Source organism: Mesoplodon mirus, assembly GCF_964341445.2.
Source record: "Mesoplodon mirus genome assembly, chromosome: 1".
NCBI lineage: Eukaryota > Metazoa > Chordata > Mammalia > Artiodactyla > Ziphiidae > Mesoplodon > Mesoplodon mirus.
The window spans coordinates 11,015,159-11,032,623 of NC_138976.1; the positions used below are offsets into that span (position 1 = coordinate 11,015,159).

General features: G+C 56.5%; 1 protein-coding gene across 1 annotated transcript in view; it reads right to left on the minus strand.

The window, feature by feature from the left end:
* NEK6 (NIMA related kinase 6) overlaps positions 1–17,465 on the minus strand; it is a 90,005-nt gene that overhangs the window by 32,640 nt on the left and 39,900 nt on the right. Inside the window, exon 2 of the mRNA XM_082628835.1 lies at positions 6,932–7,050. Coding sequence (XP_082484961.1) covers positions 6,932–7,021 — 90 coding nt within the window. The 5' untranslated portion in view covers positions 7,022–7,050. The remainder of the gene's footprint in view (positions 1–6,931; positions 7,051–17,465) is intronic.

Here is a 17,465-nt window from a genome sequence, read left to right on the forward strand (position 1 = left end):
CCCAGATTTGCATTTCCTGTCACAGCCCATTCGACCTAATTAGAGGAAAGCTCTGAGGAGGGGGCAGGTTACCCGGGCAGCAGCACAGGGTGAGGGGGCTCAGGGGCCTCCGCTGCCCTTACAGGGGTTAGGACCGGGCCCTGTCCCCAGAGGGGCCTCTGCTCAGGTGGGGGTCATCGCGGGACACGGGGCTCCTGGGCGCAGCTGCCTGAGCCAGCAGAGTCCTGACCCCGATTTAACTCAGGGGCTCGGAGTAGAGAAAAGCTGAACTGAGCGCTTGCCCCCAAAGGCCAGGCCTCTCCCTGCCGCCACCCACCTCCTGGCTGGGCCCTGGCAAGTTCTGCTCTTGTTCCTGCATCCGAGAGAGCTCATCCATGATGGGGGCTGTTAGAAACACCAGCCCAGGATTTCTCAGAGGATTCCAGGAGAAGAGGGTCTGGGGAGCTCTAAACTGCTGGGCAAACACGGGGCTGGCCCCGAACAACTCTCATGATGGCGGCTCCAACACATCCTCCTGACGGCCTTTCTGAAAATGGCCCATGTAATGCTTACTGTCCCCTATTACGTCTGGGACTCCATGCTGCCTCCCGGGGAAAATAAACACAATCCCTGGGCTCAGGTTGGCAGAGAGGTGACTGCCACTCTGGCTCTGTCAGGTAAGACACTGACACTGGGGCCTGGAGGCCTGGGTTCAAGTCCTGGCCCTGCCACTTCCCGGTGAGCCCTCTGGGCCTCGGTTTCCTCATCTGTCCAACTGAGATCATCAGCGCCCCCTCCAGAGGGCTGTCGGGGGTTAAATAACTTAATGAGTGAACACTTAGAAGAGGGCCCAGCACTTAGGAAATGCCGCCCGTTTGTTGCTATTACTATTGGGTTGGCAGTGTAGAATGTCTGGAGAACGGCAGCACTTATTTCCCAGGGGCTGGGGGTGAGCTGAGGCGGGGTGTGCCCGGCCCGGCAGGAGCCTGGCCCAGGGATCAAGCACAGGGAGCTGTCAGCTGTCACTATCATCACCCCCGTCCGCACCCCACCAAGGGTCTGTGCCGGGCATATTTCCAGCCCCAGGCTCTTTAGCTATAAAAACTAAAATGAATGTTTCTTCTTCTTCTTCTTTTTTTTTTGGCTGCGCTGCGTGGCCTGTGGGATCTTAGTTCCCTGACCAGGGATCGAACCCAGGCCACAGCAGTGAAAGCGTGGGGTCCCAGCCACTGGACCACCAGGGAATTCCCTGAAATGAATTTTAAAATACAAGAATAAGATCAACGACATCGGGCTTCCCTGGTGGCGCAGTGGTTGAGAGTCCGCCTGCTGATGCAGGGGACACGGGTTCGTGCCCCGATCCGGGAAGATCCCACATGCCGCGGAGCGGCTGGGCCCGTGAGCCATGGTCGCTGAGCCTGTGCGTCCGGAGCCTGTGCTCCGCAATGGGAGAGGCCACAGCAGTGAGAGGCCCGTGTACCGCAAAAAAAAAAAAAAAAAAAGATCAACGACATCCCATTTCCTTAACACCCCTGATGCTGGGTACCATGTTGGATGTTTAAAGTACACCATCTCACTTAGGTCTCCCCAGCCCCATTTCACGTATGATGAAACTGAGGCTCAGAGGTCATTTACCCAACATCCTCTGGCTACAGGAAAGTGGTGAGGTGGATGTACCTGCAGCTTCTGACTTAACTGACCTCGTGCCAGTCACCCAGGGCCTGTGCCAGACAACAGGCTCGCCTCCCTTTCTAGGCTGCGCTGTAGGCACCAGAGGCCATTTCTGACCTACTCATCCCCCTTCCCCAGGGTGGGAGCCCCTTAGTTCTCCCGAAAAGGTAGAAGAGATGGGGTGGGGGGCAGGGAGGAGGTGGCAGTAGGCCTGGGGAGGACTCACGATCTCAGAGAGGAGGAGCCTCTGGGAGCAACTCCCTGGGCAGCAGGAGGAATCTGTTGGGATCAGGAGTTAAGGACACGGCCGAGGTCCTGAGTCACCTCCAGCCCCAATCCTACCCTCCCAAGAAATGGGAGGACACGACCAGACATACAGCAGGGGAGGGAGTGTCTTGGACCATCCCAGAAAGCTCGGAGAGACCCAGCTGTCTTCCCCAAGTCAGATCAAATTAGGCCACAAACGCCCCCACCCTGCGCTAATTTGAATTTAAAATGTTTGAACCACAATAAGCCTCAGCCATGGACAAATCCTTTTTTTTTTTCAAACAGGAGCATAAAATTACATGTTAAAAGAATAAAAATGCATTCGCCCAATTAATTTTCTGAAATCTCATTAAAAAATTTAGCCTGACTAAGTCAGACTTCTGACCTGAATTTTAATCATCTTTACACTGGATGGGTCTTTTTTCCCTGATATTTGCAATGCATCATTAATTTTAAGGCAACCGTTTCTATGATTTTAAAAAGCACGCTTCATCAGAATGACATTTCCTGTAAACGAGTTTCACCTTTAAAGACATCTGACATCGTGTGCAGGGAACTTCTCATGGATGCGGTACATGTGTGTATAGCAATGTGCTTTAGATCCGTGTGGCACGAAAGAAGGGTGCGATTTACAAAGAGTCCGTATTGTCAGACTCTTTACGAGGCCAGCCCCACTCAGCTCTTCACGATCTGGCTAATTCTGTCCCCGAAGCCAGTCTCCCCTCCTGCAGCCCTCGTGGCAAGAAAATGCTCTGCAGGGCCACAGGGCCTGGATCCACCCCTGGCTCTGGTCTCTGCCCCTCAACAGCAAAAAGGACACGTTACCACTCATCTCGGTTTCCTCCCCTGCAAAATGGAGCTCTGAATAAGGTCTCCTTCTCTTGAGTCGGTAGGGGGACGAAATGAGGTAACTGCCAGGCATCGTAATGTAGGTACAACCCCCACTGTGACTGTCTCGGCTTGGAAGTCTGTCTACACTCAGCTTTGTGTCATCAGCTCAGGGGAGCAGTGAGCAAGACGCCCGAACATGGGAGACGCCTGATGACAAAACCTAAGGTCATCTCAGTTGTGGCGGCTCCCCCAGGACGAGCCTCACTAACCAAGCTCAGAGAAAGCTGAGCTTAAACACATGGATGAGAGAATCTGGAACCAGCTCCAACGACTAACAAGCAAAGACTTGAAGGGAAACAAACCATAAAGAGCATCGGCCCCCATGCCAGCAGGCTGGCCACGTCCTCTACCTCCCTCTCCCGAATCCCTTCAGTTACCAAGGGCAGTTGGATTTTCCCCCTGGAAGTCTCTGGAGTCTTCCCTCCCTGTGTCGGGCCCATTTAAGGCCAAAGCATCATGTGACCTCCTATTTTCACCTAACTTGTGCCTCGGGGCCCCAGCTACCAGTGACCTAAAACCCAAGCCCCTTGTCGGTTTAAACCCCAAATGGGCTCCCCATTTGCTACAGATTCAATTCAATTCAAATGACAGTGTGGGTTCCAGGCCTTTCATAAACACCAGCTGTTACCTTTTCTAAGCCCAGGTATTTCAATACTTATCCACCCTGACTGGTCCCGCACCTTCAGGTCTGGCTCCTTCCTCGCCTGGAACATCCTCCTCTCCCTGTTTTGCCCCAAACTCCTGATCATTGTCAGCCCACGTGTCATCTTCTTTCTAGAGAGAGCTTTCCTTGTCAACCCTGATGCCCCGGGCAGAACAAGCCACCCCATCCTCTGGGCTCCCCCTGCATCGGTCCATCCCTCCCTGGGAGCCTCACCTCTGCACCATCTTTATTTACTTATGTGTAGGGCTCGCCAGCAGACCCAAGGCAGAAACGAGACAAGCGCTTGCTGAATTTACAACACTTAGCAAACACTTCTTGAATTTTAATGGCCGTTAATATTTGGTCATTAAATCTTATCTAACTATCATCATTGTTTTGGGAAGATTTTCATAAAGATTTTGGTGCAGTGCAGAACTAATGACAGCTGTCTCCATCCCCGGCAAAGTTATGCACATTCCTCTGTCTCTGAACAGTGCCGAATATAACTGAACTTGGCACGTCCCAAGCAGGTTTGCAAAGACTTTCCAGATGGAAGACACATTAGCCAGGGCTTTCTCAGACGAGAACACCTTTCTCCTTCTTGGAAATTCATGTGTTTCTTAGTGGGTCAGCTGAGCCCTGTGTTTCTTTCCTGATGAAAATGATCTGAAGCAAATTGGTAAAATCATAAACCATGGGGGCATTTTAAGCTCTTTTTCTCAACTCCACTCATTCATTCATTAGAAACCTCAATAAAAGCGAGCATGTTCAGCTTTCCCAAGTATATATGAATTTCACATACGATTCAACCCAGTTCAGCAAACATATTTTCATAGGCTGACAGCACCCAGAGCTAGAAAGTTCCTTGAAATGAACAAACCACTAGCCTTGGACACAGATGGTTAACAAAAACCAGAGTTTGAGTATTCGCTAAATTGTTCTTTCTACACTGGGGGTATTTCCAGCCCTGGGCTCTTTAGCTGTGAAAACCAAAATGATTTTTAAAATATAAGGATAAGATCAATGACATACCATTTCCTTAACACCAACAATGCTAGGTACCATGTTGGGTGTTTAAAATATACCATCTCACTTTCTTCATGGCCCCATTTTACAGAAGAGGAAACTGAGGCTCAGAGAGGTCATTTACCCAATGTCACCTAGCTGGTGAGGGATGGAGTTGGGAACCAAACCCAGGCTGGTCCAGAGCACAGCATTCTGCCATCATGCAGCCCGGCTCTTTTCTCTCAGGGTGATTTCAGGGAAACAGCAGTGCCTCCTGCCATAAAGGAAAATGCCTGTGCCGTCACTTTGAGGTGTTTCTACGTCCTGAAAACAGGCAAGGTTCCAGCCGTGATCTCTCCCCAGACAGTGTTTAAATACCAGTGCCCTATGAGACGAGGAGAGAGAAAGCGTCTGACTGCTTTCATTCCAGCCCTGACCTGCAGCAGCCCCAGCATCAATGCGGCTGTGACCCAGTTCTGCAGACCCGGCCAGATGCTGGCGAACCAGGGGCATCTTTCCCGCCAGCCGCTAGCCAACGCTGAGTAATCGTATCTAATTACACTTAACTATGTCATTACCCACTCCAACACGTGAGAGGGGACACCCAGAAGATGCTACTGCCACGGCAGCCTGCCACCTCCTCGCCTTGTTTGTGACATAATTACGGGACTCTCTGCTCTGCCAAATGAGGCTGTAATTAACCCTAATTGCTCAAAATGCAACTGGCTAATTCTGGGAGATTAATCAAGGGGGACTCAATTGTTAGTGAATGACTTAATATGACAAATTGCTACATTACCCGAGGAAGCCCCACTGCCCCCAGCCGTCGGGGACGTGTCCTGGTGGACCCTGGACCAGCAGTGTCTATGGGCTTCCCAGCTTTCTCCCCAAACTCCACCTAGGAAATGGGCCCCTGCATCCCAGCCAGGAACTGGAATGGGGAGGATGAATAGCATAGATGCCTCTGGATCCCCTGTGCGTGTGTGCGTGCACATACACAGTTTCTCCTACTTAACATGTCACCTCTGTGTGAATCTATAGATGTGCCCCTTCCCTTGGGCTGATGCAGCGTCACACCAGAAAGCACAGTTTGATGACAGCTCAGGCGCAGGAGAAGGATTTCAGACTCACCTGCCTCCTTGGCCAGGCACCTTTGGGCAGTGTAGAACCTGTACAACTGTACATGGCAACCCTGCCCAAGCAGGTCAAACACCAGTCCACCTGAAGTCCTCCAACAGGACTAGGCAGTTAGAAGCTCTGACAATCCTTCCATGGCTCAGGAAGGTGGCTGACTCTGAGTCTCCTCCTGACTTAGGTCTCACAGGCCCGGGACACAAGCCAACCCTGGACAATTACTTTTCATCATTCCAGGCTGCCCACAGGATGCTACAGCACCTGGCCCCGGCCAATCTGCCCAGCCAAGCTCTCTGTCCCCTCCAGTTCTTTGCAAGCCACTTCCTCCAGGAGGCCTCTCTGGTCCCCTAGTTCAGACCACGTTCCTTGCTGGAGTTCCACTGACCCCCCCGTTTCTTCTGCTTTCTTTCTTGTCTTTCTCTCCTGTGAGGCTGTGTGCTCCCTAAGACCAGACCTGGGTCTGTTCACACACAGCGCTGTCCTGGGTGGTGCACTCCATGAATCTGCAGTTCATGAACTTGGCAGGCGAAGCCCCACCCCAAAGCCTTCTGTCCAGGAAGGGAGGCAGACCCAGGAGCCAGTGCCCCAGCGGGTGCGATCACGGCCATGACCTAGTGCCTGTGCGCAGGTGTGGAGACAGCACAGAGCAGGGAGTGCCTTGGAACAAGAAGCCTCCCCAGAAGCAGCGGCATTTGGACTGAGGCCTGGAGGTGTCAAGGAGGGCACCCCAGACCCAGGGGATGGCATGTGCAAAGGCATGGGGCATGCCAGCAGCTCACAACCCCAGAAGCCACTTTCCGAAAAGCTGCCAAAGGCTGCCTGGCTCTCCGAGAGGGTGGGGCCAGTGTAAGGAAACCAGCGTCCCCAAAGCTCTGCGGGTCCTAGACAAAGAGGCTAAAGAGGGCCAGAACGCAGCTGAGACCAGAAAGGAGGCAGACCAGCTCAGAGCCAGGAAGCACTTTCCGACCCCAAGCGCACCCCATCCACTCGCCTGCGCCCCTCACTCTCCTTGGGGCCTCCACGACTCCCTCTATGTCTGTCCTTCTAACCAGTGCTGATCCCTCTGAGATAAAGCTGTTCCATTCACATGGAAACCCCAGGGACAGGACCAGGGCCTGGCATCCCAGCCCAGCGTGTGGAACAGCGAGGCATCTGTGAGTGTCGCTGGCTGGGATGGAGGGCAGAATGGTTGGGTAGTGATTCTGCTCCCATTACTGGAAGCATTCCAGGTGCCTGGGGGCTGCCCAGGGGCATCCTTCCGTGGCCGGGACAAAGCAGCCTCAGGGATCTGTGTTCCTCCAAGACTCTCCAGTGCACTGCAGATGAAGGAGGAGGGCTTACCTGTGGGTCGGGAGGGTGCGCGGGCCCCGGGGTGTGGCAGAGGTTGTTCGGGCTCCCTCCATGGGGCAGGTGGCTAGGCTGTCCTGCCATCCTGCATGCCAGCCTCACGAGGACACGGGCTGCAACAGAAAAGAAGGGCTTTCTTACACACAGGCCTGTGCACTTTCTCTTCTCGATGGCCCTCGGATCGAGGAAGTAATTTCACTTGTCCCATTTTACAGATGCGCAGACTGAGGTGCCAAGCTGTTAGGTAACTTGCCCTTGGTTATCCCGCTTGGAAGTGACAGAACTAGCTCGACGGCCCATGTGACACACCTCCCTCCATTACGCTGTCCCGACTAGGTGGCTAGGGCCAACCCCGTTGGAGAGAGGGGAACACAGATTCTGTGCAGGGAAAAGTCTAAAGGTGCTCCCACCATCCAGCAAGGGAGGCGCCAGATTCAATGCCACGTGTGCCAGACTCCAAAGCCTGTTCTTGCCCCGTCACTGTCCTCCGTGCCTCACCCCCATACAAACCCAGGTTGGCAGCCTAGTGGCCAGAAGAGAGAGGCCTTGAGTCAGACTGCAAGTAGCAGCTGCAGGAAGGATCCCACATGCCCGTCCTTGCTGGGACCTGGTGCACCAGACACTGGGAAGGCCGAGGCCACAGGTCCTACTCAAGTCCTGCACAAACCTCCAGGCAGGGGCAGAGCCCTCTGCACAGGGAACAGCCCCCTCAACCTCCAGGGCTTGGGCTGCCACATCAGAGGCCCACAGGAGAGTCAAGGATGCCACTCACCAGCTGCCATAGTAACCGCAGTAGCTGTCCTGATTAATTGCCCACCATGTGCCCAGGCCTGAGCTAAAGGCCATCTCAGTATCACTCCCAAGATCGCTTCCACTGCTGGTGTCACAGGCAGCCTCTGCTGGCCTCCCCAGCAGACAAGCACCTCCAGGGCAGGACCCAGGCTCAGGCACACGAAGACGCTGTATGGCTAGCAGCGCTCCTGGACGCAAGAGGGAAAGCGCTCCTCCCCGGAGGAAAGCCCTCCGTTCACCCACAAGCATTTCTACAACACCTAAACCTCGGTGTCCAGGGCCAGGCCTGGGCTCCCCCAGGATGCCTGGAAGACACGCGGTGCAGGGCGGGCATGTGGCGAGGGCCCCCTAATCAGGCTGCTGTTCCTTCCACCAGACCCCTCCCTGGCATTCCCACGGGCACCTCTCACTTGACCCTCCCCAAACAGACCCCCAAAGGGCTGGCCAGGCTATCAGAGGAGCTTTGTCTATACCCTCTGGAGCGCTGGAGTCCCTAGGAATCAATGAGCCAGGGGGCGAGTGTGCAAGCCAGTTCCCCTGCCTCTGTTCAGGACGCTCTGGGGGTAAGTCACTCCAGAGACCCAAGCGGGATAGTGATTTGGTTTGAGATCACACCCTGCTTGTCTGCCTCCCCGACTCCCTCATGGTGTCCCCCCTACGGTCTCGTCTCAGGGGCTGCTTCTGGAGAACCCAACCCAGGACATCGTCTTTCTCTCTAGACGGACTCTGCCTCTCGCCACCTGTAAGTCACCTGGTCATCTGCACCCACAGCCATCCCCACTGGCCAAAGCCCAAGCTGATAGGCGTCACCTGGTCCAGTGGGTTGGCAGGTCCTGCTGCGTGAACCGGGTGATCTGGGCAGTGGGAAAGGAACCCACACCAATGGGGCTGTTATGGTCAGTGCCGTTGAGATCTGGTCACAGATCACACTTCCTTCCTCCCCACTGTAGCTCTTTCTGGTAGTTGATGGGCCAGCCCTCCCAGGCTTAGAGATGTCTACGACACCTGTCAGAGTTTGGCCACCAAGCCCTGAATCGCCTGCTGAGTTGGACCTTCAGCCTCCCGCCTCTGCCCTTGAAGGCACCCCGAGCCTCTCTAGAATCTGCACACTGGCGCCCAGCACCCATCCTTCCTCTATGTCCTCAGGGCAGGCCCAGCTCCTCCCTCACACCCCTTTCTTCAGCATTTTGGGGGTAAAACTGCTCTCTAGCATACAAAGTAGATGGCAGAAAGCAAGGACACATGGAGCAGGGGCACGGTCTGCAGATGGCACCCGCCTCAGCCTAGCAGGGAGCCCCTGGTGGCTGAGAGCAACCCGTCAAACCCAGCCCGGCCTGTGCTGTTTCCTGCCTGTGCAATTGCCAGTTTTGATTCTCACACAGGCATCTTATGTGCTTCATCCTAATGTGTACATATAAAGAGGTAGATCTCTTGCTGTCATCTCTTTGCTCTTACCTCAAAGGGGTGTCATGTGGAGGGTATTAAGGGGTGTGCCTGTACTTCTGAGGCCTCTCCCCAGCCCCATACTCCCACCTCTGCCCCAGCCCAGGCCTCGCCTCCGCCTGGACTCCTGGGTCTCCACCCGTGCCTGGTGCCCTTTCCACCAAGCCCCCCTCCTCCAGATGGGCCACCAAGGTGGCTTCCTGCAATGCAGATGGGGCCATAGCACCTCCCCACCATCTGCGCCCGAGCTTCCGCACTGGAGTGCACACACCCCGGGTGACACAGTGAGGACCTCGGTACGAAAAGCCCCAGGATAAACAGATAAACACAAGCAGCTTCCCAAGGCTGCGCTGTTTACTCAGGAGGGAAATGTGTGCAGCAATAAACCAGATACAGAGGGAACAAAATGTAAAATGCGCATGAATTTTAAGATAAAACCGGAGACTCCTGCAGGCTCTGTAGCTGCTTCGGGCTGCAACCCCAGACCCCTCGGGGTGATATGTTCACCGTCCTCTGCCCTTAGGGAGACCTCCGGGGGAAGGCTGGAGGAGAACTGTCTTGAGCAAAAAGGTTCTGTCTTTATCTCAGAAGGCACCAGGTGTGGCCCAAAGACCAGGCCCACGCGTGACTGGCTCACCTGCCCACCTGCCCACAGACCACGCGGGCTGGAAACCATGGTGCATCCATCTCTGGCTCCAACGTCCCGCCTCACCCAGCCTCCTAGGGCCAGCAGGCCTAGGTTTGTATCTCGACCCTGTCACTCCCCAGCTGGGACCTTGGGCAAGTCACACTGGGCAGAGACCTAGGAGGTATTTGCGAATGTCATTCCCCATGTCCCCACGAGGCGATCTAGCATCTGCACCCAGAGGCGGTCTGCAGGCTCTCAGGAGCTCACCTTGCTCCTCACACAGGGCCCCAGGAGCAAAGTAAGGGGCCCTGGCCTCACCAGGAATAACAGTAATAATGATGGTAAGCCAACAACTGTGTGTCCTTATTATGCTGGGCCCTTTCTTTATACATTTCACCTCTGTTAGCCCATCTCACCACCATCTCACTAACACCACCTCCACGAGACAGCTTCTGTTACTATTCCACTTTACAGATGAGGAAACTGAGGCACAGGGAGGTTGAGAGATTTGCCCAGATCACACGGATCACAGGTGACGAAGCCAGGACTCAAACCTGTGATGGCACCTTTGCCCATAACCCCTGCACTGCACCCCTCACAGGCTCTTACCAGCAATACATCACTTCCTTTCCAGTGGCTCCCCAAGGAACAAGCCCCCTCACTCAAGAATGGGGCAGGGCCTCCCTGGTGGCGCAGTGGTTGAGAGTCCGCCTGCCGATGCAGGGGATACGGGTTCGTGCCCCGGTCTGGGAGGATCCCATATGCCGCGGAGCGGCTGGGCCCGTGAGCCATGGCCGCTGAGCCTGCGCGTCCGGAGCCTGTGCTCCGCAACGGGAGAGGCCACAACAGTGAGAGGCCCGCGTACGGAAAAAAAAAAAAAAAAAAAAAAAAAAAAAGAATGGGGCAGTGCTGAGTGGGTAGGGGTGATCCCAGGGCCGGTGGGCCACGAGGAGCCATTCCCCCCACAGGGGGCCCAGAGCCCGCTCCCTTCAGGATGGCAGCGAGCAGATGCAGCACTGCTGTCCACACGCCTGGTGTGCCAACCCCCTGGGGTAAACTGCTGTGCCTAAGAGCAGTTCTGCCTGGAACCTAATAGAACTGGCTATACCTCATGTCCCCGTGAGGAGGAAGGGCCTTTGCTCCAGGAAAGGAGTCTGCAAGTCACAGCCCACCCCCGCACCCTGCCCCCCAGAGAGGGCCAGATAAAGGGCAAGGAGGCAGAGGGGGAAGGAAGGGGGAGGAGAGAGGGAGGAGGAGGGAGGAAGGAAGTGAAGGTTCTCTGAGGCGTCCAGTGGCCAGATCTCTTCCACTTAGCCGGGGCTGTTGACAGACCCATTTTACAGACGGGCAATCAGGCTCAGAGGGGGGAGACTCAAGGTCGTGTCGTGAGTAGGATACAGAGGGCAGATCTGAACCCAGCTCTGATTCCAATGCGCCTCCCAGGTCCAAGACAGCCACTGCCTCTTGAGGCTCTCCAGGGTGTTGGATTTCAGAGGATTTGTATTCAGTTTGTCTACACCCTGACAGAAACCCAACCCCTTTACCCTGGACATTCCTGCCAGAAACTCCTTCTTAGGGGGTTCAGATGCAGAAAGACCAAGGCAAAGGGATCTGGAGGGATGAGACACGGAGAGCAGGGAAAAGCCCCTCCGTGCACAGGGCACCTCCTGTGCCCTGCGGCTCCTGCCAAGTTGCAGAACAATGGGGCCCAGGCTGCCAAGCCCAAGTCAGGGGCCAAAAATCCGTGGAATGTGAGACCTGGAGCCCCAGGCCACACGGAGCGCCACCTCAAAGAGGGCCTTTCTTCTGCCAGGAGCAAGAGCCCTGCATTTCCAGGGCGCTGGGGTGGCAGAGTCTGCTTCCCAACCTGGGTTCCACACATGTGCCTGTCTACCGGGCAGCCGGGGACTGGATGAGGAGGAGCCCCAGGGTAAGGCCGAGGGTCTGTTTGGGAGCCTGACTTGCCTGGGTTCTGGCCCAGCTTCCTTTAACCACGCAGTGTGTCAGTTTCCTCATCTGGAAAATGGGGCTAACAGTAAGATCTACCTTTCAGGGTCATTGAGAATTAAATGTGTTAACAGATATAAACTCCTCAGGACAGAGCCTGGCACATGTGAAGGGCCCTCTGAGGCTTTAGCTGTTACCAGCGTCATGACCAACGACCACCCCTGGGCAGTGGAGGAGGAACTGTCTCCATGTGACAGACACGGGAACTGGGGCTCAAAGAGGGGCAGGGACTTGCCCAGGGTCACACAGCTGGTAAAAGATAGAGCTGGGGCTGCTGGACCCCCAGATCATGCTCTGTCTACCGCACTGCACGGCCTCTTTGGGATGGCTCTGGAGCAAATACCCTCCTCGTCACTTACGAGATCTAGGGCTGCCTTTGCAAAGCCCCCCGACATGCTCCTCCTGCCCTGGCCTTCGGCAAGCCTCTTACTAACGTGGGGTGTGTCCCAGGGAGACGTGGGGGCTTGGGTTTAATCCAGGCACTTCCTGGAAGCAAGCGGCTCCCACACCAGGCTGGGCTCTGAGGCTTCCCAAGACGCCTTTCTGACCACGACTTTCACCTGGGGCACTTGCTTCCCAATTTCTAAAACGTCGTCTAGGGGAAAGTCACATTCCTCCTTTGTCTCCTGCCAGATACCACACTTCGTGGAGGCTAGTGGTTCACTGAGGCCTTGCCCTCCCAGTAAAAGATGACCCAAGACACCACAAGGCTCAGGCCAAAGACCCAGCTTGGGGCAGGTTTGGGGGCCTGAGTGGATAGGGTCGTATGGGTGCAAGTATCTGTCTACACCTCACCTTGCCCCCCAGCCCTGAGGTGGAAGCAGCGAGTGCCTGCCTGCCCTTTTCTGCATGCTGTATGTGCATGTATGCATGTATGGTCAGGCCACAAGGCTTTGAGCCCAGCCATGCTCTCGGTCTGTCCACTGGGGTAGGGGCGTCACTGCCCCTGGTTTGGGTGGGGCTGGTAAAGGCCCACGTGGCTCCCAGGCTGACAGGCTGACAGGGAGAATCACAAAGACAACCTTGGAGACTCAGCTTCGGCTGGACGCCGGACCCTGTGCCGTTTCTCTGGGGAAGGTCCCTTTTCAGTCCTTCCTGCTCAATGAACAGCTTCACACGTTGTTTTCCCAAAGGAGGAAACCATACTGGTGACCTCACACCCTCCTACACACACGGAATGAGTGACCCAACGCCAGTGCAGGCACCAGGGGCTATCTCTGTTTGTCCAGCAGGCTCCTGGCAACAGAAGCTTAGGATAGATACCCACTGCTGGGGGCCTTCAGCCAGCCGGGAGAGGAGAAGTGCCACAGACCAGTACGGCCCAGCACACCCCTACACAGATGGAGCTCTGAGGCCCAGCAGGAGACCGCGCACCTCACAGGCTGGCCACCGGTGAGGTCAAGGCCGGACCAGCTTCAGCATCAGCCAACATCCACGGCAACACCTCCCCTGAGCTGAGTAATCTGACATCTCCCAAGAAACCCAAGCGGTGCCATCACCCCCCTTTTGCAGATGAGGAAACCAAGGCTCCAAGGGAAAAGGTGACTTGCCAAAGTCAGTCCACACAGAGGAGAGAGCTACCATTTCAACCTGCTCCTCAGACCAGGGAGCCTGTGAGTAACGAGAGAAAGGGACGCCACCGACTTCGTGTCCCCAACACGAGGCCTGGGCAGTAAGGAACGCCCCACCCACGCAGACCGGCTGTAACGACAGCGCATCGCTAGCGGAGCCCGCACTGTGGGTGCGCCAGGCACGCGCCAAGGGCCGTGCACGCCTCGTTCCACCTCACAGCCACCCTAAGTGGGGGGCCGCTATAATCCATGTAGTGCAGAGGAGGAAATGAAAGTTCAGACTGGTTAAGCCACGGGCCCAAGGTCACACAGCAGGCAGTAGGCAGAACTGACACTTGAAACCACATCTGCCTGACTCCCGTAGTCCATACCTCCTCGGACAGTGAGGGACTGAGTGAACGAATGAATGAACGAATGAATTCTGGCCCAGAGGTGTGGCTCTGGCTACGGTGTCCTTCCCCCACCCCGGCCCCCCTTCCCTTCTGGTCTTGGGATAAGCAGACGTTGCCCATTCATCACTTGACAGGAAGCAGCTCGATCTGAGGCCAGAGTCACGGGGGCCTTGGGAGCTGGAGGGGATGAGCCACAGATGGCGTCTGGTTTCCTGACCGGGCCTGGGAGCCTCACCGCCACCCCCCCCGCCCCCAAGCCACACTTGCCACTCAGACTCCGCAGCTCCACGACCGGCAGGAGCCTGGCTTCTCTGAGACACGGGACCACGTGCAGCCCCGGGAAGGGCGGTGCAGCCTGTGCAGAGAGGTCCCTGAGCCCCCTCCTCAGGGCAGTGGGGCCTCTCACGGGGTGGGTCTGCAGAACCCGGAGGCCAGCGGCCGAGGGGCAATGCAGCACCCACCCAGCTCACCTCCCCGGCACCCTACCCCATCCTTTTCTTCCAGCTCCCCTCTCCTCACCCACCGCCCACCCCCATCTCTCTCCAGCCTAGGGCCTCCCTCCAGAGCTCCAGACGCCAACCACCGAAAGTTCCAGGCACTGAACACTCACCTGCCCTTCCCTGGGTCTTCATCTCAGCGACGGGTCTCCTGTCTGCCCAGGAACCCGGCAGGAACGTGGGCTCCTCCTCCGGACGCCTCGCCCTCCCTCATAGCCCACACCTGGTCTTCATCCAGGGCTGCTGGTTCTTTCCCCAAACAAGTCTCCACTTACCCAGAGCCCCTGCCCTCTGCTGGCCTGGCCCCTTCTCGGTGGGCTCCCTGTAGTTGCCTCCTGCCTGATGACCTGACCTCCAGCCCACCAAAGGAGGGTCTCCCCTCCAAGACACAAATCCCAACCTGCTTCTCCCCACCCAAAACCTCGCAGAAAAAGGCCCACACGCCTGAGCAAGGCATCCCAAACTCTGTGCAGCTGGCGCTGGCCCGCCCTCCTTAAAGCCTACCCCGCCCCAGGCCCCTGCACGTGAGGGCCTCCCCTTCCCAACCACACAGCACCCTGGACCTTCCAGGCCCTTCCACACACCAGCCTCTGCCTGGAACCTATGACCTCTCACGGGGTAAAGTCTCCCTCCTGCGTCAGGACCGGGTCCTGGGTCGTAATCAGGCTCTGCACTTCTTGTGGAATCCTGGGAAAGTCCCGCCCCCTACCTCATCCATAAAGAGGAAACAGCTGGACCCCGCAGGGTGGACGCAGTCGGGTGGTACCAAGCACCCTGCAATCTCCCAGTCAGTGGAGGGGGGCTCCTCCACCTTCCTGATGCCCCAAGCAAGAAACATCTGCCTCCACGCTCAGGATCCCCAAGGTCTCAGAGCAGGAAGAGATCACCAGGCAATTCAAAACACATCACACCCACACTGCAGGGCTTCCCTGAGCCTTTTTACAACGGAGGCGGCTCCAGATCACCTTTCACTTTCTCCTTCTCGGGTAATAAATCCCAATTCTGGACGAAAAAAAATGTAGGAGCTGTAAACATCTCTCAGTTCAAGGAGCAATGAGGCATTTGGTTTCTACCCAGGAGGGCCTTTGGCTCCAGGACCTGGTGAAGGAAGATCTGCTGAGTGCTCGCTCTGCACCAGGGAGCGACACGCAGCACCTCGGCACACTCCTCCGCAGTGTCTGCGCTGCCCTCTCACAGGTGAGGAAACGCAGGTGCCGAGAGGTTAAGCGACTTGCCAAGCCCTCGCCGCTGGTAAATGGCACGCACCCGTGTTAGAACCCAGATCTGACTCTCTCCAAAGTCTGGGTTTTAATCTCATCTGCCTGGGGACCTCCTTGGAGACCACTATGGAGCTGGGGGAAGCTGGGGGGTCTCACTCTGCGAGGAGCCTCAGACCCCTTAGGTAGGTCCACCATCCCAAGGACCCCTGCCCTCCAGGGAAATGAACTTGCTCTTTCCTCAAGGCCTTAGCGGGGTCTGCCTCCCTTGCCTGGAATGAACTGCCTCCTGGCAAACCTGGATCCTCCTTCCAGGCCCAACCCAGGGCACCCGCTCCAGGCAGCCTTCCTGGACTCCTCTAGTCAGTTACTCCCAGGTTCCACTGACCTGGTCTCTGTGCCATCACTGCCTGAACACGTCTTCTTCTCCCTCAAATGGAGATTTCCTCAAGGGCAGAGACCAAATCACTCTCCTTGTGGCCCCAGCAGGCCGCAGAGGGAGGGTGACCCAGTACATAAACACCAGAAGCCAGGAGGGAGAAGCCTGGGGAGCGCAGAAATTCCTCTTCTCCCATATCCTGTCTCAGACCAGGCTCCTGCCCTGCCAACCAACAGCCGAAGGGGGAAACCCAGCAGAGCAGCCCTCAGGCAGATGGAGGCTCAGGGTTTGTAAAAAGCTTGCCCCGGGCCCAGGAGGACATCCATAATGCCACCAGTGGCCTCTACACAGGAGAAGTTCTTCAACCCCTGGACTCCCCTAATTTCCTCTCCTGCTCTCTTTTTAAGGTTTGAAAGGGTGGCTATTCCTGGCAAGAGAAACTTCTGTGGAGAACTCACTGCCCAGACATCAGGAAGGGGCCCAGGTAGCCAAAACCCACGCGGGAGACATAAGAATTCCTTTTCCTGATTCCCTTGTAACCTCGGGAGTTCTGGCAAAGCCCGGGATCACCCAGCGTGAAACTTCGCCCCATTAACCTGGGCAGTGACAAAGGTCATGCCAGGCTGATGGCACTGGCCCACTGGCAGCTCCCACCAGGTGGGTGGTTAAGGGGGCAGCGGTGGCAGAGGTGCAGCCAAGGTCAGGTGCTCTGTGACCCAGGCCCCGGAGGTCTCCAGGGTCTGCCTCCCTGTCACTTGCTAGGCATACCCTCAAGAGCAAAGACAGTAGCCCTAGGTGGCAGGGAAGGGTGAGGGGCTCCCCACAGCAGAGGCAGAGCAAAGGCCGGTACCTTGCAAAGCGGCTTCTGAGAAGCTCCGGGGAAGGTCTTGGCTCAGGGTTGAAGTAGATGCGAGCACGGTACCGGGACCTCTGGGGATCTGGGTGGCCTCCCCGTGCCAGGGCTGGTGAAGGAGGAGAGGCCAGCCCTGTCTCCGTATGGGACTTCCCCTGCCCAAGACTCCCCTCCCCGGCCACTGCCAAAAGGAAACTCCCCCACCATGAGCTGCTCCAAAAATAGCTCTGGCTGCCACCTCTGTGGTGAAAGGAACTTGTCACTGCCACCAGGGAGCCCACTGCTCACCAGGGACTGGAATCTGATGGCAGTGGCCATGGGTCAGTCTTGGAGAGAGCGCAAGTGTGCCGGAAGCCAGGGGGCTTGGAATGCAATCACAGTCCACTCTAGGATTGTCCAGCCCTGCTCCCCCATTTTACCCTCCAGGAAACTGCGGCAGGAGGGCAAGAGACTGGCCCAGGGCCATGGGCACAGCAGTGGCAGTGCCTGGCCAGGACCCGGCCTCCTAAACCCACCCCATACCCACATGGTCAGGCAAAGGAACTTGCCCTGCAGGCTCTGCCAACCCCTCACCCCCACCCCAGAACCCAGAACACTGACAGCAGACGCCGAGGTCCAACCAGCCTGGGAGGGATGAGGGGTCCTTCCCTCACCCGCAGTGCTCCATTCCCACCCGCCCCCATGGGGGCCAGCCAACGCTAAGAATCATAAATGTTCTTGCTGTCCCTTTAAAAGCTTAACCCTTTCTA